We start from the raw sequence: 27300 nt of genomic DNA on the forward strand, positions 1-27300 counted from the left end.
CCAATTTCATGCCCATTTGTAGTGAGGTCATGTGTGGGTGTATAAAAATGGGGTTGCCCAGAAGGAATCAGAACTATTGGAGAAATGTGCTCTAGCGCTACTTGCTGGTTGCCTGGCAACCTCGCATAAGGCGGAGATGTACAAACCACGGAGAGGGATAAAGTGGAGAGAGGTAAAATACCAGTAAATTAACTTATAAGCTTTGCGGTAACATTTCTCAAATACATTCTATAAAATTATAAGTAGAAGCTGATTGGTTCTTCAATGGCTCACTTCTCCATGCTTTTCAGAACCTTCCTGAATACACACTTGCCGATTCTCCCGGAAGTTGTCGGAGGCTCCTGATCATGGAAGAGCAGGCTTATCTGCTACATCCTAAAAGCACCCTAGTGCAGCTGGCAGGGTCGAGAGATAACACAGGCAATGTATGGTCCGCGAGAGAGGGCAAAATGACGCAATTGTAGCTCCGCCTCCTCCTGCATACCATCAAATCGCAGCATTTTGATGATGTTCTATGCAGACCACAAGGGAGAAGTCAAAAGTAAGTAACTATGCCCCATATATATCACCAAGCTATTATACATCTTCACCATAGACGAGTCAGATCGATCATACCTCCCGACATTCGGAAAATGCAAAGCGGGACTCCAGAGAAAGGTGTGTGGCCTGTTATATAGGGGCGTGGCCTTGCGGCTATGTCACAGTCCATTCCCCTGGTTTTTTTTGCCATTATTGGGGGGTATAGCCAGTGCTGTGTGAGCAGCTGGCCAGGCCCCTAGCCCCTCCATCTTAGGGATGGCCATCATTGCCACTGCCATCCATGGTTGCCATTGGCCATCGATAGTGTCATACTATGCAATGGATGACCATCAATGTTTTTACCGACTGATTGGCCTGTAGCATACTTGCCTCCCCTCCCAGAATGGCAAAAACCAGGTCCGCCTCCTGGCCCCCCCAGGAAGGTAGGCAAGTCCCCTGCAATCTCCACAGCCTCCCACAATTCCCCCTTGGCGGGGGGTTTGTGGGGTCCTGATGATGCATCATCGTGGCCCCGCCCCCAAAAGTGAAATGACAGTAATACAGGCAATTAAAAGAGGGATGCGTGGCCACGATAATGCTATTGCAGACCCGCCCCCCCACTTTGAAATACCTGTAATACCAGCATTTAAAAACAGGGGGCGTGGCCACTATAATGCTAATGCAACAGCAGTGCCCCCAAAGAAGTCTCAATAGGTTATCCTGACTCCACCCCTTTCTTGCCACTGTTGCCGGTCCCGCCCCCTGCTTCTTCTAGCTGGCTGTCCTCTCCTGAAGAGAACAGCTTAAAAGTAGACAATTTTGGCCTGTAGGCCAATCAAAACATGGGGGTGGGGCTTCATGGGTGTCGGGAGCGGAGCTATACTCAGTGTCCCGGACCCCTGGAAAAAACAAAACAAAAAAACAACAACTTTGTTTATGCTTCACATCGATGGAGGGTAACTATCTGGTTCTCACCATCGATGGCAAAACTATTCTACATCGTCCATAAACCATCGATGATTTCAAATCATCGATGGTCAATGGCCATCCCTACTCTGTCTCTGTGACCGCTGCTCTGCTAAGCGTAGCACTCAGTGACAGGGGACTCCCACAAATAATTGGGACAGTTGGGAGGTATGGATAGATATTTGCATACAGCAATGCAGTATATCCCCCCACGTGTGTATATATAAGCCCCTATCCTGTCATATGCAGTCAGGTATGTTATTTCCCAGCCCAAGGGTCAGAGAAAGGGTTAACCCCTCTGCAGTGACCAACATCTGGTAGTGATCAGGGCTTCCCCCCCCCCCCCCCCATCCCTAATCCCTGCAGTGGGGAAGGATCCTGCAGCAGATCAGGGGGCTTTATAGCAGGGAGCACATTAAAGGTTTCGGATTTCAGAGGAAAGTAAGAGACATTTCTTATATGCTGTGTTCTGGGCGGAGGAGAGGGCTCTGTGCTGTGGCCTTCAGGAGAAATTAGGTCAGACATGCGGTGGAGGAGACAGGATGCTCAGTAAGTTCCAGGGGCCTATGGTACTGCAGGGTGGTGGTGGTGGTGGGCCGGGGAGGGTGTGAGCTCTGCAGGCTGGGGGAGCAGTGATGGGACACAGCCCGGATCCTCCTCACTATCAGGGTCTTATATGTGTTACTCTCTAACGGACTGATTCCTTTGTGTATTGCTGTGACTGCGCTGTGACTGCGCTGTGAGCACGCGCTGTGTGTGTAATCTGTGCACAACACACAACTACTAGCTGTCTATGGAGGGTCTCATCTATGGGCCAGATGGACGGAGAGAAAGAACCAGCCCACCAGCTCCTAACTGCCGTGTCACAGGCTGGGCTTGGAAAATATATCTTTATCTATCTCATATCTATCTATCTATCTATCTATCTATCTATCTATCTATCTATCTATCTATCATCTGTCATATCTATATATTTCCTCTATCTCTCTATTTATTTATTTATTTATTTATTTATTTACAATTTCTTATATACGCCGCATAGTCTGTTGTGCTTTACAACAAACCAGGTAGTAAACCAACATAGAGGTAGGAGGGCCCTGCTAGCAAGCTTACAGTCTCTATCGATCTATCTATCTATCTATCTAGCCCTTTATATCTATCTATCTATCTATCTATTTATCTCTCTAGCTATCTAGCTATCTATCTATTATTATTAATATTGTTTATTTATATGGCGCCATAGGGATATGGTCATTTGGTCAACAACAACTAGACATGTGTCTAGATCGACATGGGTCAAGGTCGACATGGGTTTAGGTCGACAGGTCATTAGTTCGACACAAGCATTAGGTCAACATGGGAAAGGTCGACATGGGGTTTTTCACTGTTTTTTTGAGCCGCCATGTGCGGACAGGCGGTATCTCATGCCCTACCATCCACTAGGGCGTGGTGGGAGAATAAAAAGTGTGCCGAGCGCAGCGAGGCATCGTGCCCGGAACATTTAGAGCGAAGCGGTGCACATCAAACTGTGTTCATGTTGACAGTGTCGACATTCGGGTAAAAAAACAGTGAAAAACCCCATGTCAACCTTATATATTTAATATCTATCTATCTATCTATCTATTTATCTATCTATCTATCTATCTATCTATCTATCTATCTATCTATCTATCTCATATCTATCTATCTTTATCTATCGATCTCATATCTATCTATCTATCTATCTATCTATCTATCTATCTATCTATCTATCTATCTATCTATCTTATATTAGAGTATGACCTCTGTTAATGACGTATGGAGATAAATGGTCCTACACACCATTAGGACCGTTAATCTCCCTCCGTCAGAATAGGCACCTCCCAGTCCCCGATGTGTAACACCTTTCCTAATACCTGTCCATGGCTCCTCCCCCTCTCAGTGCATCACTGGGATGCATATGGGCCATGCAAGTTTTTAGAGATTTCCATGGAATAAGATGGCGAGGGGACGCCTTATCCCTGTCATGGTCTCATACCTATTTACGGCCTATACTGGTGGTCTCGCCTCATCCCGAATTAATACCCCAACACACCTGGCTGCCGTTTCCCCAATCTGCCGGGGATCAATCCCTGATTTGCCAATCCCATCCAATAATGGATCAGGATTGGGGAATGAAGATTTGTGAAACTTGCCCAATTCCTCCTCCCTGCGGTCGGGTGATCAGGAAATGGTGGCAATGTACTGCAGATACATGGAGGCCGAAAAGCACTGAATTTAGCATTGTACGATGAGAGCAGGGCTGCGGTTACTCGGATTGGCCGCACAGTTGTGTAAGAGGAAGGCATGTACTGCATGAGTAAAGTGCCAAGTACCCTTGTTGCCAGCCAATCACAAGCGTTGTTTTAATAATTTAGCAGTGTCATTTTAACAACTGCTTTTTGCAGTGTAGCCATATTTGTCCGATATTAAAGTTTCCGTTACATTTTCCCTATTTATGGAAAGAGAGATATTTATTTCTTACAAACATTGTGATAATTAGAAAATATCCTGTGAGGCTGTGAGTCATTCTGTCTGAGTCATCACAATTGCGAAGAGTTCTAGCTGCATTCATGGAGAAGTGACAGAGGGAGACAGACGTGTGACTCCGCTGCTGACACCCAAATCTGGATACAATCTGTTTCTGGTTTGTACATCTCTCCGCTTTCCCACCTCGCCAATCCGTCACTATCCTACAACTCTCCCTACATTCCGGCCTCAGGGTCCTGGAAGCAGCGGCCTGTACACTGGAAGCTTGTCAGGTCTGTGTTCTGGAATTACTGGCTAATAGATTGTCAAGGGGCAGAGATATGAAGGGTATTCAGGAAACCGCTGGGTCATGATGACCGCCCAATTTGATTAAAATATCAACACCTACAAAACTAGTGTGTTGACTAAATCAAAATGTTGACACATGAAATGTGTGGTTGTCAATATTCCGAGTGGGAAATGTACTAAGCCTTGGTGAGAGATAACATGGAGAGCGATAGAGTACCAACAATTCAGCTTCTAACTGTCATGTTACAGGCTGTGTTTGAATAATGACAATAAGGAGCTGATTGGTTGGCAGTTGTTCTCTCCCTACTTTGTCTCTCTCCATAACATGTTCCCATTTTATCTGTCGCCTTTTTGCGCCTGTCGGCATTTGGGTGACATTGTGGGGTGTTGACAGAACATTCCAAACCCACGTGTCAAACATTTCATGATGTCCCTAAATATACACTGTTCAAACACAGGCAATATTTTTGTTAAATGCAAGAACTATTTATGGTACTTGTGTATTATCACGGCGCCCACGAAATCGGCCGAAAATCGGACGCAAATCGTATGCGATTTAGATGAAATCGGGCGCCGTGATAATACACAAGTACCCTATTTATATATATATATATATTTTTATATAAATTATTCTATGTATGTTTTGATGTTCAGTACTTTTTTAGTGTCAAACTAAATTTGTTTTTTTAATTTAAGGTGAAAACTGCAAATGTAAAAACGACAATTTAAATGAAAATGTTTCTTTTCAGATCTGTGATATCTCCAGAGGAGACACCGCTGTGTAGAGCAGCTAAGCCATTGCTGGACCAACGCGCCTATGTGATGCTCCACTTTGTATTCCCATGTTCCACCACTCTGCTGAATGATACTACCCCTCTATTCAAAACCATCCCCCCACCATTATAATAAGAGAGGGGGAGGGTTTGCTAAGTCCAATGCTAAGGCGGCCATAATGAGGCCTTCAAAACCTCTGCTGATATTGTTGGCATGGACGCTTTCTGTGGTCAACAGTCAGAACCTTATTAAGAACCCCAAGGAGATAAACTTGGAAGGACGACTCCTGATAAGTGAGGTGAACCCAGACAACCCCGGTAATGACACCGCCGAGTTCATCGAGCTCCGCCATACTAGCGGTCAAAATTTCTCTCTCAACGGCTACACGTTGGTCTTATATAATGGCAAAACGAACACTGCCTACAAAGTGTTGAACTTAACAGGGTTCTCCACCGACAAGAAAGGTTTCTTCTTAATCGGGTCATCGGATGTCAAACCTAAACCCACCATAATCCTGCCACACAACAGCATCCAGAACGGACCTGATGCCATTGTGCTTTATTTTGGAAGGGGACCCTACAAAGAGTCCATGCAGGTAACCCGTGATGGCTTAGTGGACGTCCTGGTTCACAAGTCCAAGAGTTATGACCAGGCAGGTGGCCTTCTAAGCACCCTCACACCAGGGATGGAGGCCTTCTTAGAGGATGCCAGCTTCCACACCTCAGATGAGTCCATGGGAAGGTGTCTGGACATAGACGGGCGGTGGACTTTCCATGTGATGCACCTGTCACCGGGGAGTGAAAATCACTGCAAAGTCTTTCCAGTCATGATAAACGAAGTGTCCTCCCCTTATGCTGCAGATCTGTATGTAGAAATCCGCGGGCCACCATCTTTTCTTCTCTCTGGCCTGACTCTAGCATTTATTGGTGGGATGGATAAAGAGGTTTACTACTCTACGGACATTAAGGGTCAAACCGATGCCAGTGGGCTGTTCTTGCTTGTGAATGAGAAGCATGATAATAGAGGTGAGTCCATTTTTCGATTTATCTTGTCGTATGAATAATAAGTTGCATTAATTTTGGTGTTGGGCCACGAGTAATGTCCTTCTTCCCTGTTTTCTCCCCAGCCCAGCAGACGCTGGCCGATGCTGCCCGATTGCACATCAAGGGGGGTGGTGCAGTGGCGCTGTACATGGGGAAGAACGGAGACTCTTTCCAAAAGAGTCGTTATACCACCAGCGGTTTGGTTAATGCCTTGGTGTACGGCGACTATGAGGACATGGCGTTTCATAGCCTTCAGGATCTGGCCGTGGGCAATAATATCATTTACTGGCACAACTGGTAAGAGAGTTAACTGCCGACTCATATAATAGGACTCATGGGGGAAATGTATCAAACCTTCTAAAGAGTGGAGAAGCTGGCAAGTGGAGGAGTTTACCCTGACAACCAATAAGCTTCTACCTATCATTCCATAGAATGATTCCAGTAAATGTTTCCTGATAGTTTACTGGTTGGTATGAGAAAGTTCTTCACTTGTCCTCTAGTCCACTGTATATAAGGCTTAAGACATTTCCACTAATACTCATTTTACACCAAAATGCAGTCGCACCCGGGTTTTTGGACCCAGCTTTAACCTGGGTGTGACCCGGCGCTTGTTACCTTTACACTGCAGTGTGGTTCCTGAGCCGGCGCTTGGAAATTACATCATCTCCTAGCGCTGGGACCGCCGATCGCCGTGCCGAGACCCGGACTGCCACGCTGGGGGGCAAGCCCAGCACCAAGGTAAGCTGCTGGGCTGCCCACAGCCCCCATGCACCCCCAAGCCCCCATCCACAAGGTGAATGGATGCCGCACACAGGCATCCATTCACCTCCTCCCTGCCTCCGCTGCTGTCTGCAGAGTACAGCAGCAGAGGCTGTGTGTGCACCTCCGTCCAACCTGCGGATGTTGCGGTCCGTGGGACGGGCTTACCCCAATGATGTAAACGGGACCCGGGTCAGATGACCGGCGTACCTGTTTACACTGCCCTCTACCCAGGTCCTGCCCGTGTTCTACCCTGGTCAGGACCTGGGTAGAAGTCCTGTGTTAAGAGACACGGGTTAACCCCATTTACACCGCCGCCGACGACCTGGGTCCACAAGGGAAAAACCCGGGTTTTTCCGGCGGTGTAAAAGAGGTATGAGTCTACTAAAGTCTCCTTCTTTAAGGACAAGGGCTATGTTTACTAAAGGACAGTTTTGAATGATTTTTATCGATTTCAGATTCATTCAAATGGATCTTTATCGATGTTCGGCTTCTAGGGCTAGAACACACATTTACTAACATTTCAAAATGAATATAAAAAATAATATGTAAGTAAATGTTTGGTTTAGCCCTGGAAGCTCAACATCGGTTTTGATCAATTTTATTGATCTGAAATCGATAAAAATCGACCTATAGAGGTAAATTTACTAAAGCTTTAAAAAATTAAAAGTGAGTTGAGGTTGCCCATAGCAACCGGTCATATTCTGTCCATCATTTTCTAGAAGCTTCAGTAAATTTACCCCCTAGTGTCCATTCTAAAAAAAAAGTAAATATTAGTTTACCCCTTGAGCAGGTCAGTGTGGGGGCAGGATTGTGTCTGTTCCGCTGTTCAGGTATTATTTGTGTTTTATACCATTAGGGATGTGAACATCTCGGCCAGCCTCTGCTCTCAGGGCCAGGATGGGCCGGCAACCTTCATTCTTGCAGAGAACACTCCTGGACAGGTTAATGAATGCCCGCCAGTGATCAGCCGCCACAGTGTCTCCCTGTGCTTCAGGATAACTACAGGTAAGTACACATCTATGTTCTCCACAAGGACCAATCAGATTGGCATTTGATCAAAAGCCTACCACCACCGTGAGACCATCGTAATCTCGGCTGGGGTGTGCGGCGTAGTAAGGATGTGCCCGTATCATAGAGGGTGTGCCTATGTCTACTGTCTGCATCTATCACCATAAAACACAATTACCCAAATCGGGACAAACATTATGGAGAGTGCTGGAGAGTACCCTTAAATTGGGACAGTCCCGCCGAAATTGGGATGGCTGGGACTGGGAGGTATGTTACAAGTGTGTTAATAGTTATAGTGCCAATGTATAATGTAAAATATAATTATTGTTTATTAGCACACATCCACACGTGTCCACTACCTTGTACAAGCAGATTTTTATATTGGGCCCAATTCAGGCGGCCAATCATGAAGACATTGCGTACGCGTAAGGTTCGCAGTACGCATGCTATGAGGATGAAATCCTGCCACTATTTCTGTTTGCGCGCCGCTGGGCTATTGACAGGAAGTTGGCTTTTGTAGGCGGTAACCAGCCGTTAAGTGGGTGTGGTAAGCAAAACAGGGAGTGTCCGGGACAATGCTCGGCGTATGTGTTTGTCAGCTGCAGCCTGGATATGCCTTTATCCATTGCACTGCCGAGGGGGTGTGGATGGTATTGACGACCCGACTTAGGTCTATAGTCATTAGGTCGACACCATTGGGTCGACAGACAGCAAGGTTGACAGGGTTCTTGGTCGACATGGGTGAAGGTCAACAGGTGTCTAGGTCGACATGGGACAAGGTAGACATGGGTTTAGGTTGACAAATGCGTTAGGTCGGCATGGGTTTTTTCACCATTTTTTTTACCCAAATGTCGACACAGTCGACATGGACACAGTTGGAAGTCAACCGCAGCTCCTCGGGGCCTCGCTGCGCTCGGCTCAGTATTTTATTCTCCCACCACGCCCTAGTAGTGGATGGTAGGGCATGAAATACCGCCTGTCAGCACGTCGGCTCAAAAAACAGTGAAAAAACCTGTCCATGTCGACCTAATGCATTTGGCATTTGTCAACCTAAAACCATGTGGACCTTGTCCCATGTCAACCTGGACACTTGTCGACCTTTATCCATGTCGACCAAGAACCCCGTCGACCTTGTTGCCTGTCGACCTAATGGTGTCGACCTAAGTCGGGTCGACAATACAACCGTATCCCCCGCCGAGTAAGTCCCTGGCTACTCTGGGCCTGCGATGACTGGTGCCCAGTGTAAGAATCATTAGACGGTGAACCTGTTACGATGGGGTTTGGACATATTCCCACGGCTGCGGATAGATTTGTAGCCGTACACGTCCAATCACACAGGGATTTCACTCTAGTGGGGCGGCGTCTTAACTGAACGCCAGCCGTACAAATTCACATCCGTGCGATCAGTTCTGAATTACCCCCATTGGCACGGAGGGTACTAGTATATGAATGCAGAGTTTTTCCAATGTGTCCTCCTCTCTCATTGCAGACTGCTCCCTGTGGCAGGGAGATGAGGTCCTCTCTGAGCTTGTCACGGCTGTGGTCCACTCTCTCCAGTCTCTCTGCACCTGCGATGTACATACAGGCTTCTTCACAGGTGAGATGTCAGCTGAAAGAGGGTTTATAAAGAGACAATTGGGTCAGGGGGGATTTGAATAGAGATGCAAATCATACCCGCCAGTATTGGGGGTCCCCAAAGTGGGACGAGGCTGTATGTGGCACATTGGGGGGGAATGACCCTTCACCCTACCTCCTCATAATTTTATTAAAGCTTGTAAAAATGACAGGAAGTGATGTTGCCAATATCAACCAATCAGATTCTGTCTTTAATTTTCTAGGATGCAATAGAGACATTTTAGACAGAATCTGATTGGTTGATGTGAGAAACATCTCCTCTTGTCATTTTTACAAGCTTTAGTAAATGTACCCCTAGTTAGGAGGCCTGGGTAGGAACCAGGGAATGTATGCGGCAATAATCCCCCAAAATTCACTGAATGTATGTATGTATTGGTGCACAGACGCCAGACTCACCTGCCAGCCACAGCTCCTGACACTGCACGCCAGCCAGAATGTTACTTCACTTCAGGGCGAGATCGACCAACTTGCAAAGATGGGAAGTGTTTTATCTGTGGGCAACAATGAAGCAACAGCAACGTCACCCTGCACGCAGACAGACGCAGGCCCAACGCAGACTCCAGGTAAATGGCGCTTGATGAAAATGTCTGGAGACGCAAAACAACTGGGGCATTTGTTCACCGTTTATAAGTTATTGACATAATGTAGAAACAAAATTCTACAATTTTAGTCATTTTATAACGTCAGACGGTGGGCCAAATTGAGTGACAGGGCATGCTGGGATTTGTAGTTCCACAGCGATTGGCCAGCAGCGACATGCCAACCATTACCAAATAATGTATTATCACCGAAACGATCAGTTCTGATTCCCGTTTCTTTACTGTAGATTTGTGATGCTTCCCCCCAGTGTGTAGACAGCACATTGTGTAATATTTGTGGTGTCCTCAGGAAGTGGATTAGGCAACACTGTGCCAGTGGCTATAATTGATGCCGTTCTCTGGAACAATGGGCCTGATTCACCGCCCCCCCTCGCACGCGGCTATAGGGGAGTGAAATCATAGGATGGTCACCTTCGGAAACTGTCTATACTGACTTTTATTTCCGGTGGAGCCCGCGGAAGAGGGGGTGGGCTCTAATGTCATGTGACGTCAGCCGCCACCGGCCCTTGCAGGCACCGGCTTTAGGGAAACACAGCGTTCTCATGGGGAAGCCCCCTTATATTTAATTAAGAGGTTGTTATCATATATTTGGCCCCCCAAAAAAGATCAGCCCACCAAATTTGAGGTCACCTCTGTCGAGTAGGTCCCTAAAACTCCGGGTGTCATATCTGGGGTGCAGGGCACCCCCAAACCAGTCCAGCAACAAAAAAAAAACCAGGGCATGCAGTGTTACGGAGTGTAAGGCGTCATAGAATGTAGGGTATGTGACAGCAACTACAATACTAGGGGTCAATTTACTAAGATGGAAGTTCTATTGAAGATAAGATGTTGCCCGTAGCAACCAATAAGACTCTACTTCTTATTATTCAGTACAATTTAAAAGATAATAGGGTACTCTTTACCTAGCACGGCGCCCACGATTTTGATCGTGGGCATCGCAGGTAAAAAAATCGCGGGCATCGCGGGCATTGAATGCACTAAAAATCGGGTGCGACGCAACCGACGCGATGCCCGTGATTTCACATAGGGAACAATGTTAAATGTCTCAATTGACCCGATTTTACTGTTCAATGCCTCAATTGACCAGATTTTTCCATAGGAATCAATGTTAAATGGCCCACAGAGGCCAAATAGCCACCCTGAAGTGTGAAATGTCCCCCACAATTGTTAACGCCACTCCACGATCAACGTCAACCCGAAGCGTGGCGAGCGCAGCGAGCCCGCGAGGGGCGGCGGTACGCGTCCTACGACCTTTTCATACCCCCACTATCCACGTCGGCGTGGAGTTCAGAATAGAATAGTGTGGCGAGCGCAGCGAGCCACCGAGCCCGAAGCGTGGCGAGCGCAGCGAGCCCCCCGAGGGGACGCGGATACCTTCACAGGTAAACGCGTCCCTTCGCGGGCTTCACAGGTATCCGCTGCGCTCGCCACGCTTCGGGCTCGGTGGCTCGCTGCGCTCGCCACACTATTCTATTCTCAACTCCACGCCGACGTGGATAGTGGGGGTATGAAAAGGTCGTAGGACGCGTACCGCCGCCCCTCGCGGGCTCGCTGCGCTCGCCACGCTTCGGGTTCACGTTGATCGTGGGGTGGCGTTAACAATTGTGGGGGCCATTTCACACTTCAGGGTGCCTATTTGGCCTCTGTGGGCCATTTAACATTGTTTCCTATGGAAAAATCGGGTCAATTGAGGCATTGAACAGGAAAATCGGGTCAATTGAGACATTTAACATTGTTCCCTATGGGAAATCGCGGGCATCGCGTCGGTCGCATTGCACCCGATTTTTTAGTGCATTCAATGCCCGCGATGGCCGCGATGGCCGCCGTGCTAAGTAAAGAGTACCGATAATAGAAAGTATCTGATTGGTTGCTATGGGAACATCCCATCTTCAATAGAACTTCCATCTTAGTACGTGTACCCCGTAGTATCTCTAAAGTTGGCCACAGATGGCTCGGTATCTGCTTGTCCTGCGATAGTCGCTGCGATCACACAGTTATTGAGACGCCGACAGTATATAACAGTAAATCCAAATGATCATACAGAAGGGATCAGTTCCTGGGACACAGCTGCATCGCCCGCACGGCTCGCCTGTGGTTCTCCTCTCACTTCCTCAGTCTGGTTATATCATCGGTCTTCCCTTGTCTAGACTATATGAGGGGAATTTACCAAGATGGGAGTCTATGTCACATGGGATGTTGCTATGGTGAACCAATCAGATAATATCTATGATATTATAGAGCTGAATTAATAGGAAGTAGATTCTGTTTGTTGCCTATAGCACATCCCATGTAATATCGAACCCCCCCATATAACCTCAGCATCACGGTACGATACCCACCTGCACTGCATAGATGCTGACAGTGTTTCCATTAACCCCACCCACACATCACTGGCCACACCCACACATCACTGGCCATACCCTCATAGCACTAAAGACACCCACAAAGCACAGCTCACAGCTAATCATTGATAAAGTGGAGATGTTGTACAAACTAACCAATCAGCTTCTAACTGCTAACTCAAAGACTGTGTCAGATGATAAAATGAAGCTGATTGGCTGCTTTATTCAACTACTCTGATTTATTGCTCTCCAATGCTTGAACCATCTCCCGCTGTATGTTCCGGAAGTCTGTGTTATTAACCGTTTCTCACTTCCGTCTCTACAGAATTAAATACAAATACTGCTCCGTCCTCTAACACCCCTGTCCTGCTGATTAATGAAGTGAACCCAAACAACCCAGGGTCAGCTGAGGACACGGAATATGTGGAACTCTACCATACCAGTAACAGCGCCGCCAGCCTGGACGGCTACTGGCTGGTCCTCTACAATGGGAGGAACAATCTGGCTTATTTTGCACAAGACCTCAAAGGCTTCTACACTGACAAAAATGGCTTCTTCCTGGTCGGCAGCGCCAAGATGACCCCACAGCCGCACATCCCGCTCCGCGCTAACATCATTCAGAATGGGGCGGATGCAGTGGCCTTGCATTACCGCCCGGGGAAGCCTTTCTTTCCGAACAATAAGTTGACGCGAGATGGCCTGGTGGATGCTGTGGTGTATGTGTTACAGGCAAGGGACGATGCCTCGGGGCTCCTGAATGTCTTAACCCCAGGACAGAAGGCAATCCATGAAAATGAAAAGTTTCATGAGGAGGACGAGTCTTTAAGTCGCTGCCATGGGTTGGCGCCATTGGACCACTCCACTTTTCAGGTAAATTGGCATGGACCAAGTAACAGGAGGTGGCATATGGTGACATACAGCTTATCCACCATTGTCAACTTGCCCATGTGCTAGGTATACGATAACAAGTATCTCTGTGGTTCCTCAGGGGTGTGTCTATAGTACATCAGAGGTGTGTCATAGAAGGCTAACGGCTGGGTACACACTTAGCTATATGCCATCTGATTGGGCTATTCGGACCAACGTATGTTCACTCCCACAGGAACATTCAATGATGTCAGGTTTAATGCAGTGTGGTGACAACGATATGTTGGACCGATTTGACGTCACCTTGATGCTACTCCATATTGCCAAGTGGAATGAAGGTTGTTGTAGTGTGTACAAGTCGTTAGCAAGAATGCAGTGTGTGCACGCTCAATCTTGCTCTGAGCTCAAGGGAAATCGTCAGGAAAGTCGGACCGATTGCTGGTCGTTGCAGTGTGGCTATAAAGTCCAAAACGCAGCGTGCAGTCAGCGGGACGGCAAACCCCCCCCCCCCCCCCCCAGCCCGCCGGGCCCCATAGCAGCTGCACCCTGTGCACCCTCTATAGTTACGCCACTGGTACATGGTCTCTTAGGATGGAATGTATGAACAGCAAGGACAGACAAGGTCTATGTACTAAGCTGTGGCGAGAGATAAAGTACCAGGCAGCTCTGAACTGCCATTTTTTTTTACTAAAAGGTATATGTACTAATCCTTGGAGAGAGATAAAGTGGTCAGAGCTCAGCTCATAACTGCCACGTTACAGCCTATGTTTGAAAAATGACAGTTGGGGGCGGTCGTTTGATACTTTATCTCTCTGCCTTATGTCTCTCCAAGTTTCATACATAAATGCCATAGAGCCAGATGTACTAAGCCTTGAACAGTGATAAAATGGAGAATGATAAACCAGCAGCCAATCAGCCCCTAACTCTGTTTTCAAGCCCAGACTGTAACATGGCAGTTAGCTGCTGATTGGCTGCTGGTTTATCACTCTCCATTTTATCACTTTTCAAGCTTAGCACATCTGGCCCATAGTCTGAAATATGCCATTTAGACGCTGAGTGGTCTAGCCCTACAATTATAAGCAAATCACAAATTTACACCAATGTATCGGTTCTATTGCCCCTTCTTTTGGGAACGCTGGCATTGCATGATTCAGCCATTCCGTTACTGTTTGCTCTAGGGATGGCCATCGGTGCAGACCCCATCGATGGTTGCCATTGATGGCAATTCTGCACCCAGCGATTAATAGTGGCAAACTGTTTGATGGATACCCATCGATAGTTAAAACTATCGATGGGTATCCATCAAACAGTTAGCCACTATTCATTATATTTGACTGAATGGCCCGTGGGCCAATCAGAACACGGGGGTGGGACTTCCGGGTGTCGGGGGCGGAGCTATGCTCAGTGTCCTGGCACCTTGAAAAAAAAAAGGAAACATTGCTTCTTCTTTGCCATCGATGTAGGGAAACTATCTGGTACTCCCACATTGATGGCAAAAGTATTCAACATCGGCCACAAACCATCGATGATTTTAAATCATCGATGGTCATCCCTAGTTTGCTCTGTGTAAGATACCGAAAGTTTATTGAGCTGCATCTCCGCCGTATTCTGCGCGGCACATACTGTGCTGTAGAAATGTTACCACCATTCTGTTATGTTTTCAGATCACCAAGACCACCCCTCTCGCAGAGAACGACTGTCAGGCTGTGTCACCCCCCACCCCTCCAACCGTGACCTCCACCCACCCCAGAACCTCTGCCCATCCTAGCACATCCGGCTCGCCCACCACCCTGCGGATCAGTGAGGTGGGCGTTATGCACGGCTCTGTGCCGTACGTCTTTGTTGAGTTGAAAGGACCCCCCGGAGACCAAATCTGGGGCCACACCTTGGTCATGTATAACAGAGATGGGAAGGTTTACGATCGGTTCGGTCTGAAAGGCGTAATAGGGGCTAATGGCTTATACTTGATCAGCGTCAATGGGACCGGGGGTAAGTGTATTACATCTGCGCTTTCATGAGAAGATTCTTTTTCTCTAATACATTTAAATCTCACAGGGAGAGATTTATCAAAGAGAGATAAAGTGGAGAGAAATAAACAGGGACATTTTTCAAAGCTTGGGACAAGATAAAATGGAGAGGGATAAAGTTCCAGCCAAGCGGTCCCCAATTGTCACGTTACAGGCTGTGTTTAAAACCATGACAGTTAGGAGCTGACTGATATGTACGTTACGTCTTCATTCTTTGATACATCTCCCCCAATTGCCTTTTATATATATTCTGTGTTCTCCAGCGTGTGTGTGTGTGCGCGTGTGTTTGTGTGTATATAAGTGTGGAGATGTTTTACAAGGGCACATTATAGGGCACACATATTCTTAATGTCCTGCGAGTGTCCTATTCTTAGCCCAGAATTGGTCAGCGGCCAGGAGATGAATCCAGTCCCAGAAACCACCTCTGGTGGCTCAGCTGCCAGTGCGAGACCCTGCTGTCCGTATGCCACCTTCATCCTGCGATAAATGTCTGAAGCATGCCCGCCCTCTGCGCAAAGAAATTGGATATCAGCTCTTTGCGCTGATCTGACCATCATACATCCAACCGCGCAAAACAACTATCCAGGATTAAAGAAACAGACATTCACTACACATGCGCTACTGGGGACACCGCCACGCCATCTATCGGCAAACACATGAACCCAATGAGATACACCGCCGCTGCAGCAAACAACTCATTTTCATTTGGGCACACCTTATAGTTGGTGATGATCACATGACAGTGTATGGCGAGTGTATACTGCAGATGTCACTGTTACTAATGCTGGCAGAGAGGCTCAGTATGGCTACACAGCTGTGGTAGATTTGGGAGAGTCTTGATAAATTGCTCCTTTATAGCTGTTTGGTATTTGCACCGTGACAGCAAATCGCAGTAGCGTCAGACAATAACGGCACACACATTAGATTGTCTTTGATTTTAAGATGGTTGCTTCCATGTTGGCACCAGCATGACTGCATCACTTTGTATCCACAATTATGCATAATTCCCAATATTTGGGTATTGTGAGGCGGGCCTTCTGCGTGGCCTTGCTGCGTGTGCTCAAGGAAAGTGGGTGTGACCCAGAGGTGTAACTAGATATAAGTAGGCCCCATAGCAAAAGTTTGTAAGGGGCCCCCATTTACCAACTGATGGTGATAAATGTATTTAAAACATTAATTAGACAGTAAAGATGGGCCCCCCTCAGCTCTGGGCCCCATAGCAGCTGCACCCCTTGCACCTATGGTAGTTACGCCCTTGGTGTGACCTCAGATAAAGGGGGCGGAACTTTGTGGGAATGTCTGCAATCACGAATCCACGCCCTGTTTCATCACTGTGGTGCATGGCCAGCACTCTGAGAGCTGATTGCCATGCCCCCAGTCCCTCTGCCTCTGTGATGGCAGCAACGGACAGGGGGACTCTGACCCTCCCTCATGAGATACTGCCGGCCCTGGGTGGGACACAGGAGGTGTGATTATGTACTACAGCCCCACCTCTGGCAAGGAAGTCCAGGTCAGGAACAGAGCATTTTAGGCGGTGCTGCAGTAGTGCCTGCTGGGAGGGAGGGGGGTGCCACTGTTTCTGACACACTTCATGGATACATACTGGACCTCTTAATGAAGAAAAGTTTAGGATGTGGCAAAAATTCTGCCTGGTTTTCCGTAGACAATGTCCTGATGTCTGTTACTTTCCTCCCACAGATCAGAAGCTCCCTCTGCACTTCCGTCCCTACAATCTCACCACAGAGGCCCTGGCGCTATACAAAGGGCGTCCCGAGTCTTTCCCGCTCGGATCCTCCCTGACTCAGACAGATCTATTGGATGTAATTCTTTACACGTGGGAAAGGAGCGCAAGCACAGACGCTCTCAGAGATCTGAGCGCACGGACTGTCACTTTGTATAGGGATCAGGCGTGAGTATCATACTACAACATGTGTCATTGGAGTTATCCATCTTCATGTCCCTTCATTACATAGTGCACTCACTTCTGCAACTAACTGAAAACATTTAATCATTACATGTGAAATAATTAGTCCCACCTGTGGATCTTTTAAGATGGGTACCTGTGCACCTGCTGGGTGGCCTGGGAAATGTGTCAGTGAGTAATGACTACACCTGTGCACCTGCCGGGTGACCTGGGAAATGTGTCAGTCAGTAATGAGTACACCTGTGCACCTGCTGGGTGGCCTGGGAAACGTGTCAGTGAGTAATGACTACACCTGTGCACCTGCCGGGTGACCTGGGAAATGTGTCATTGAGCAATGAGTGCACATGTGCACCTGCTGGGTAACCTGGGGCATGTGTCAGTGAGTAATGAGTACACCCGTGTACCTGCTGTATGACCTGGGAAATGTGCCAGTAAGTAATGAGTACACCCGTGTACCTGCTGTATGACCTGGGAAATGTGCCAGTCAGTAATGAGTACACCTGTGCACTTGCTGGGTGACCTAGGAAATGTGTCAGTCAGTAATGAGTACACCTGTGCACCTGCTGGGTGGCCTGGGAAATGTGTCAGTGAGTAATGACTACACCTGTGCACCTGCCGGGTGACCTGGGAAATGTGTCATTGAGCAATGAGTGCACATGTGCACCTGCTGGGTAACCTGGGGCATGTGTCAGTGAGTAATGAGTACACCTGTGCACCTGCCGGTGACCTGGGAAATGTGTCACTGAGTAATGAGTACACCTGTGCTCCTGCTGGGTAACCTGGGAAATGTGTCAGTGAGTAATGAGTACACCTGTGCACCTGCTGTGTGACCTGGGAAATGTGTCAGTGAGTAATGAGTACACCTGTGCATCTGCTGGGTGACCTGGGAAATGTGTCAGTGAGTAATGAGTACACCTGTGCACCTACCTGGTAACCTGAGAAATGTGTCAGTGAGTAATGAGTACACCTGTGCACCTGCTGGGTGACCTGGGAAATGTGTCAGTGAGTAATGAGTACACCTGTGCACCTGCTGGGTAACCTGGGAAATGTGTCAGTGAGTAATGAGTACACCTGTGCACCTGCTGGGTAACCTGGGAAATGTGTCAGTGAGTAATGAGTACACCTGTGCATCTGCTGGGTGACCCGGGAAATGTGTCAGTCAGTAATGAGTACACCTGTGCATCTGCTGGGTGACCTGGGAAATGTGTCATTGAGCAATGAGTGCACATGTGCGCCTGCTGGGTAACCTGGGGCATGTGTCAGTGAGTGATGAGTACACCTGTGTACCTGCTGTATGAGCTGGGAAATGTGTCAGTCAGTAATGAGTACACCTGTGCACCTGCTGTATGACCTGGAAAATGTGTCAGTGAGTAATGAGTACACCTGTGCACCTGCTGGGTAACCTGGGAAATGTGTCAGTGAGTACACCTGCTTGGTGACCTAGAATACGAGAACTGTTTGGGGTCCTGAGGAACAAGTTTGAGAACCACTGATATACTGCATTTATCTGATACTTGTCTTTATGGTCTCCTCTCCATAAGAGCCCAGAGAAAAGACTAGCAGGACACCCCCACATGCGTCCCAGCTATAATTTCCTCTTCCTGCCCACTTTACTAGGAAGCGGGAATGATGCAGGAGAGGCGGAAATATCCTAGGTAATGAAATGAGTTATGTAGCGAGCTTGTTTATGGGAATTTATTAATATATATATATATATATATATATATATATATATCCAAATTCACTTACAAAGTCTCTGTAAGAGCAGAGGAACATTTCCCAGGAGAACTGGGTCACTTTGGCGGTTTCCAGCTGTTGTGGTCAGATTGAGGTCTGGGAGAATGTTAATGTTGTGTTGTTGGGTGTTTGCACAGGTAATAATTGTAAATGCAGTACAGTAGCTGTGTACAGCATCTCCACTCCTGTATGTTGCCTGTGGTCACCTAGCCGACAGTACAGACTCCTACAAACACTAACGTTATAGAGCGCCCTCTAGCTGCAGTTCAGTAACATCACTCTCTGGTACAAATACACTACAGGATTATTAATGTATTACCTCTCGAGCCAGCGACTTGTATGGGAATAAATGTGTCTTATTTATATGTTCTCCCTGTGCTTTTATCCTGCATAAGGTTGGTGTCTGTGAGCCGCTGCTCTGTCTCAGAGAGCTACGTCACCCAGCTGCTGCCCGTCCAGCACCCCACCCCAGGATCCGAAAACATTTGTCCTTCCACCGTGACCCCAGTACAGCTTGACCTTTGTGTGAAAGACTCCGCAATGGGTAACTGGGGACTCCGTCATACGGTTACCATTACAATTTGCATTTTCATATACATTCCATGTGACGATGTTTTCTCTTGCAGATTGCTCCGGATGGGAGATTATGAAAAGGAACATTCTGGATAAGCTTCAGACCACCCTCAGCCAATCCATGGAGAAGTACTGCTCGTGTTTTATACCCCCATCATATATACAAGGTCACTTCCACCCCCTTTACCTGCCTTTAGCCAGGTTTCACATGCAATGCAACTACTTATCTAGCAGTTACCCCTTATCTAGAATTAAAGCATATACCTTGCTCATACACATTGGAGGCAGCCATTTTGGGTCAATATTCATGAATGCAACCTCCGAGAAACCAGTGACATCACTGAAGCGTATGCCCACAAAATGGCTGGCTATCCTAGATACACAAAATGGCTGGCTATCCTAGATACACAAAATGGCTGGCTATCCTAGATACACAAAATGGCTGACTCTACTAGATGAAGGCTGCTGTACACTGTAGAATAGGGATGTCCATCGATCATCGATGATTCATAATCATTGGTGGTTTTTAGCCGATGTAGAACAGTTTTGCCATCTACTCATATTATCGACTGCACAGTTGTTTTCCCCCAAAGGTGCCGGGACACAGAGACTCATGAAGCCACCATGTACTGATTGGCCCATGGGCCAGTCAGTCAAAGAAAATGGATGACCATCGACAGTTAAAACTATCAATGGCCATTCATAACATATTATGCTACCATTTGTACTATTGCTATGAATGGTAACCATCGATGGCAATCACAACAATGGCCATCTGTTAGGCAATACTGCTTTCATTATTGGGTTCATATCTATGTTACAAGACTGTTTGGTCCAATGAATACGCCCCAGAGTAAAACCCAGGTTGGCGCAAAGGTCAAAGCTCCCAGACTAAAGCAGACGACTCATGATTATCTGATTGGGGTAGCAGACAGTAGGGTTCATAAATCTCCTCCTGCTTATGTCATTGGAAGTAGTGGTTGCTCTGGTATCGATTCGTCCTGACTGACATGCATATTGACAGGACAGTCCTGATCTTACAGCTTATTGTGGGGGAGTTTGTGTCAAGCCTTGTAGAGAGATAAAATGGAGTTGGCCATAGCAACCAATTAGCTTCTGTCATTTTATAGACTGTGCCACATGAATGAGAGCTAGAAGTTGATTGGTTTATTATTCCAAAATCTGAACCCCGCCTCCATCTTCCCATTATCAGAGCTGGATGTGATGTGTACGCAGGAGAAGATGACCCTCACCGGCACCGTCCTAACTACTCCCAGCGACCAGCACCTCATCCAGGGATGGAACGCAGAACTGCTCAGCCATGAAATGCCCCTACAGGGCAGCTCCCTGGGGCATTACACGGGGTGTCATATTAAGCCACAAGGTAACCCACGCCATGCGTCATGACCATGGTCCAATCAGGGATGACTCCTCCCAAGCGATAGGAGTGTATGTGAAGTTGCATTGTGGAGTTAGTGAATGGAATGGGATCGTGGATTGGCTATCCCTAGTCCTCATTACTGAGTGCCGTCATATGATTGGCTCAGTGGGGTATAGCAGGTCAACAGTGTCGACCCCAGATTGACATGCACAATGTCGACCCTAGAAAAAGGTAGACGCAAGGAAAAGGTTGATACTAAGGGCCAGATGTATCAAGCTTCAAAAAGTGATAAAATGGAGAGTGATAAACAACCAGCCAATCAGCTCCTACCTGTTATTTTTCAAACACAGCCTGTGAAATGACAGGTAGGAGCTGATTGGCTGGCTGTTTATCACTCTCCATTTTAACACTTTTGAAGCTTGATACATCCCTAAGGGAGGATTCATATTGTACTATAACAAGGGTATTATACTGGGTGATTAGATAACAGACACATCCTATGAACCTCAATAACATATGATGGGAGAGTCTAGGGAACATAGGAGGATTATGGGGAAGAGAAGTCAAAACATGGCAACTGTACCTGAGTGACAGACTCTGCTTGCCCCACTGATCATATTCCCACTGCTGTGTTATGCAATGTAAGCCTCTGCGGGTGCTCTCAGGCTAAAACTCCCATGATCCTTAGCTGTGCATGGCAACACGGTAATCATTGCGCAACACCTGAAAATCACATCTTATCTGCCCTCTGAGCCCGTGGCTCTTTTTAATGTCTGACCTTTAATATGGAAGGTAGCCTTATACTTGGCTGCAGTCCCTGACCTCTGGCTTTTCCCTCTCAACATCAGTACAGTACGGTGCCAGAGGAGGACATGCGATACTTGGCTATTAATAAGACGTCCCAGAGAGAGGGCAGCCACAGGTGATAGTGATATCACAGGCCCACCCCTCCTCTGGACGGCCTGGTCACCTATCATTTTGTCTCTTAAAAATCCATATATAGACCATTTGCTTATTTTATTGGCTTAGAACAGGGGTTCTAAAACTCGGTCCTCAGGACCCCACACAGTTCACATTTTCCAGGTCACCCGGTAGATGCACAGGTGCACTCATTACTCACTGACACATTTTCAAAGAGCTAATTATTTCACTTGTGATTCTGTGAGGAAACCTGCTAAATATGCACCGTGTGAAGTCCTGAGGACCGAGTTTGAGAATCTGCCCCTCGTGGCTTGTGCAACCACAGAAGGACTCCCAGGTCCCTTTCCCAGAAGCCCTCACAACGCAATGGCTTCAATCTACATGACTAAATGCGCTGTGCATGCGATCAGTGGCGGGATGCATTCAGAATGTGATATGTTCCAACTAAAATGTTGTTATGCACATATGTACGTTGTCCACTAGGCGGACAGATAAGTCTGACTGCATGGCTGGCTACACATTTACCAGTTGGCAACTGGCCCCCATTGTCGCACTTGACTGAGTCGCCTTTTGTCTGTGTCTTGACAGGAGTCTTCAAGGCGTGGCAGGTCTCCCTCCTGGTGCTGCTGCTGCTGCTGGTGATCTGCGGAGTGGCCGGATTTATAATCTTCCTGCGTAAGAGGTACGTGGCACAGTAATGCTTCAGTTCTGCCAACAACCCGAGGGGGAGATTTGATCATGGACCACCCTTTGGCACAAAATTATTGCCCCCTCCCTAACACCGATTAATACCCCTCTACTGCTCAGGCTGCCTCCATCTCACCTCACTGCTCTTCCCCCCTGCCCAACCCCACAGTATACAGCCCCTCTGCTGCTTACACTGTTCCATCACACCTCACTGCTCTCCCTCCATCCCCACAGCTCACAGCCCCTCTGCTGCTTACACTGACCCATTACACCTCACTGCTCCCCCCCATCCCCACAGCCCCTCTGCTGCTTACTGTCCCATCACACCTCACTGCTCCCCCCCATCCCCACAGCCCCTCTGCTGCTTACACTGTCCCCCCCCCCCATCCTCACAGCCCCTCTGAGGTGTGTCCCATCACACCTCACTGCTCTCCCCCCCCATCCCCACAGCCCCTCTGCTGCTTACTATCCCATCACACCTCACTACTCTCCCCCCCCCACAGCTCACAGCCCCTCTGCTGCTTACACTATCCCATCACACCTCACTGCTCTCCCTCCATCCCCACAGCTCACAGCCCCTCTGCTGCTTACACTGTCCCATCACACCCCACTGCTCTCCCTCCATCCCCACAGCTCACAGCCCCTCTGCTGCTTACACTGTCCCATCACACCTCACTGCTCTCCCTCCATCCCCACAGCTCACAGCCCCTCTGCTGCTTACACTGCCCCATCACACCTCACTGCTCCCCCCCCATCCCCACAGCCCCTCTGCTGCTTACACTGTCCCATCACACCTGACTACCCCCCCCCCCATCCCCACTGCTGCTTACACTGTCCCATCACACTTCACTGCTCTCCCCCCCCATCCCCACACTCCTCTTCTGCTCACACGGGGGGGTTATTCTAATTCAACCGGTCCACCACGCGTTTGCACGGGGAACTGATTGTTCGCGACTGCAGCCGCTGTGTACACAGAAGTCCGGGTGTACATAGAAGATATGAGTGACAGATCTACAATAAAGAGAACTTTCTAGTAACAGACATACAATTTAGAGACTATGCTAGTGACACAATACAGTGGACATTCTAATGATAAAATACAGGAAGCATTCTAGTGACAGTTATACAATTCATAGAACATTCTGGTCACATATATACTATACACAGAACATTCAAGGTACAGTATAAACTATACAGAGCAAATATAAATTGACAGATCTACAATACAGAGAACATTCAAGTTGTATACAATATATAGAAGATAGGAGTGACAGATTTACAATAAAGAGAACAGACCTACAATACAGATAATATGCTAATGACACAATACAGAGGACATTGTAATGATACAATACAGAGTTAATTCTAGTGACAGTTATACAATTCATAGAACATTCTATTTACAAATACACAATATACAGAACATTCAAGGTATATACAATACATAGAAGATATAATCGAGAAAGATACAAAGAACATTCTCTTTACAGACATACAATACAGAGAAGATATAATTGACAGATCTACAATACAGAGAACATTCTAGTTACAGACATAGAATGCAGAGAACATTGGGCCTTATTCTAGTTCACTCTTTCTGACAAAATCCTTCTTAAACTGTGTACACACTGGGGGATAGGGGCTGATATCGCTGGGAATATGGTCGCTGGCGACCATATTGCCAGTGATGGGAGTGTGCCCCGGCGATAAATCGCTGGGTGCGCGCTCCCGTTTTCAGCCCCATCTCTGGTCGCTGATGAAAAGGAGACACTGAGCAATATATGGCTGAGCAATATTTCTCCCCCGTGTGTACGGGGCTTTAGATGGACAAAACCATGTGCACTGCAGGTGAGGCAGATGTAACATGTGCAGAGAGAATTATGGGCCCCATACATCAGCAATCACAATTAATGGATTTCCAGATCCAGTGTTTTTTTTGGGCCAGATAAATGGATTTTACAATCTATCTGACTTTGCCCACACATTACAGATTTATTTTCAGTGATCGGCAGATTTTTCCATCTAAAGATTGCATCTTCATATCTGGAAATTGCCCAATCGATTGTCATTTCATCTGTTCATAATGTAAATAGATGAAGAAGACACATATAAAAAAAGATCCGCAGATAATACCAGATTATTAAGCATGTTTAAAAATCTGATTAAGCAATCGATTGGCGATCCCTATTAATTTTTAATTGGGATTGCCAAAAGGGGGAGCCCACACATCTAAAATTAATTGTGGCAATCATCTCCGGATCTCAGGATTGTCACAATTAATTACTGATGTATGGGGCCCATTAGATTTGGGCGAGTTATTTTGGTTCTGTGCAGGGTAAACACTGGCTGCTTTATTTTTACACTGCAATATAGATCTCACTTTGAAGTAAAACCCCACCCAAATCTAACTCTCTCTGCACAAGTAACATCTGCCCCACCTGCAGTGCACATGGTGTTGTCCATCTAAGAAGGATTTTTTCAGAAAGAGTGAACTAGAATAAGGCCCCTTGTGTCAACTGATATACAATACAGATAAAATATCAAGTGTTTGATATACAATACATAGAACATTCTAGTTAAACATACAATACAGATAATATTCTGTTGACTGATATACTGTACAATTAAGAGATTGTTCTAGTTATACAATGCAGATAACATTCAAATGACTATTCTACAATACAGCAAACTTTCTAGTGACAGTTGTACAATATAGGGGAAAGTATGACAGTGATACAATACAGAGGACATTCTAGTGACAGATATACAGCTCCCTGGTAATGCTGTTTATTTACCAGTAAGAATGGTAGAACCTTCTGACACTCACTATCCACCCTATGTTATGAGCTATTAGCATATGTACGGAGCTGTGAGACATTTGTGGCGGATATAAATAACATATAATAATTAGCTGGGCGTGATGAAATCTGTCATAAGTATTAGACTGCTCAGACCAGAATACAGGACTGCATTTGATCTGGCCTTGACTGAATAGTAGGGATCGTCCCTCCCTTACCAGCCCACCCCTGGCACCACTCTAATACTCTCCCGTTTGTCCTCCAGGACTCCTCAGAACTACACCAGTATGGAAATGAATCATCATACAGGGCAGACATCTGACTACTGAGGAGTAGGGACACATGGACTAAAGATGCGAGACAGGCACAGCCACAGCACAGGCCTTGTCTGTTAGGTGCAGCCTTCATGGACACACACCGAGCTGCAGATGAAGATGTCCGAGTGGCGTCCATCCACTGACAAGACTGCGAAATGCGTTTCTCCTGCTGGGGAACTGATCCCTCCATTCATATAAGAGGGCCTGGAAGTCTTACCAAAATATGGAGACTGAACGTCATTGGAGCTCTGGAGCAGAATAATGCAATTGTTTCTAGAAGAAAAATTATTTTTGTGACATTCACATGTCTCTGTTCTAATGTATAATATAGAGGACAGAAGAATACAGAAGTCCTTAGGGAAAATATGCACATTCCTGGTTCTGCTCTCACATTCCAGTATCCCTCCTGCTTAGGCTTCTGTTCTAGACTACAGGTTCTGTGATGTCTCCAGACGTTCTAAACTGCTTACAACAGCCGTGAGGGGTCACTCTCTGCTCCAATCACGGCCAAAGCTAAACTGTGTATAGTTCTGACTATAGCTGGATAGAATCTTTTAGATTTTATGGGCTGGTTACATAGACGACATTCAACACACCGTGGTCTATGTTCTAAGTCTTGGATAATGATAAAGTGGAAAGAGATAAAGAATCAGGGAATCAGCCCCTAACTAACATTTTCAAACACAGCCTGTTTGATGACAGTTATGAGCCAATATGTTGGTATTTTATCTCACTTTAACTCTCTTCCGAGGCTTAGTGCATAGATGAGAATCTCTCTGGGTGATTTAAGGTCCCCGAGTACAGGTTGTTCCGCCACCATTTTCTGTATGAAGCTATAGAATATATTTGTTTTATTTTCAGAATTCCGAAGGTTTCACTAAATTCAAATTCCTTTATATTTTTCTATGCAAAAGGGAACTTTTATCTAAGAAGTAAAAACTATTCGTGGACAGTGGATATAAAGTTTTTGGTCTGTAAGAGGTGGCCGGTGGTGGCTTTGTCATACAGGTGCAATAAAGTTGAGGACGTGGCCTATTTATCAGTTTTTGAATGACCTTGAACCTCTCACAGGCCTGTTATTGCGTTTCACCATATACTTTTAATGGGACGCATTTCGCAACATCCAGTTGGCATTGCACTTTGGCCAATGTAATGACAAAACTTCTACTAGATACCAGTGACTTGTAAGGCGGTCCACTGACGGCCCTTGTGTTATTCTCCTCACCCAAGATTTTAAACAAATACATAAAGCTGTTTATTCAAGCAGGCACCATACTGCACTTTATAAGGTCCTGGCTCAAACACCTTTGTCTGTATATTGCATTAAATATCATTGTCTGTGCGTTGCTGCAGGATATTAACCCTCATTAAGATGTACTGGTCAGTGGCTAGTACCGGTGCTTACACATGCGCAGTAAGCACTAACATATAACCAAGATAAGCAGCCGGATATAATACAGTCATGGTTTTGCCTTGTAAATGATTGTGGCTTAAAAAATCAAAAAACTCAGAGTTCATTCGGCATCCTGACGATTGTCTGAAGCTTCTTCACCATCAGTTTCTAAAGCCCTTTGTCTAGAACTGACCCATAATCCTTTGCTTCTCTAAAGCGCATTCTTGGAAT

At 46.7% G+C, this 27300-nt stretch overlaps 1 protein-coding gene across 4 annotated transcripts; it reads left to right on the forward strand.

The window, feature by feature from the left end:
• The first annotated feature begins 1851 nt into the window (after positions 1-1851).
• On the forward strand, positions 1852-26939 carry LOC146019967 (uncharacterized). 4 transcript variants are annotated; one of them, XM_083152672.1, is made up of 14 exons: positions 1852-1926; positions 5031-6080; positions 6182-6395; positions 7717-7865; positions 9358-9465; positions 9887-10066; positions 12770-13314; positions 14976-15300; positions 17037-17247; positions 19395-19543; positions 19626-19739; positions 20786-20956; positions 22463-22556; positions 25625-26939. In XM_083152672.1, exons 2-14 carry the CDS (start codon positions 5144-5146, stop codon positions 25686-25688), a joined length of 3261 nt encoding a protein of 1086 aa, XP_083008798.1. In that variant the 5' UTR covers positions 1852-1926; positions 5031-5143; the 3' UTR covers positions 25689-26939. The 4 variants fall into 4 exon arrangements, 3 of the variants coding, with proteins under 3 accessions (XP_083008798.1, XP_083008797.1, XP_083008795.1); XM_083152671.1 differs by lacking the exon at positions 1852-1926 and adding an exon at positions 1931-2034; XM_083152669.1 differs by lacking the exon at positions 1852-1926 and adding an exon at positions 4049-4265.
• The last annotated feature ends 361 nt before the right edge of the window (positions 26940-27300 follow it).

Source organism: Crinia signifera, chromosome 7 (assembly GCF_055691185.1).
Source record: "Crinia signifera chromosome 7, ASM5569118v1, whole genome shotgun sequence".
NCBI lineage: Eukaryota > Metazoa > Chordata > Amphibia > Anura > Myobatrachidae > Crinia > Crinia signifera.

Coding starts and splice junctions, on each gene's coding strand:
- LOC146019967 (XM_083152672.1), top strand. CDS start 5,144: ATGATACTACCCCTCTATTCAAAACCATCCCCCCACCATTATAATAAG. Junction 9,466..9,886: donor ACATACAGGCTTCTTCACAG/GTGAGATGTCAG, acceptor ATTGGTGCACAG/ACGCCAGACTCACCTGCCAG. Junction 13,315..14,975: donor TGGACCACTCCACTTTTCAG/GTAAATTGGCAT, acceptor TTATGTTTTCAG/ATCACCAAGACCACCCCTCT.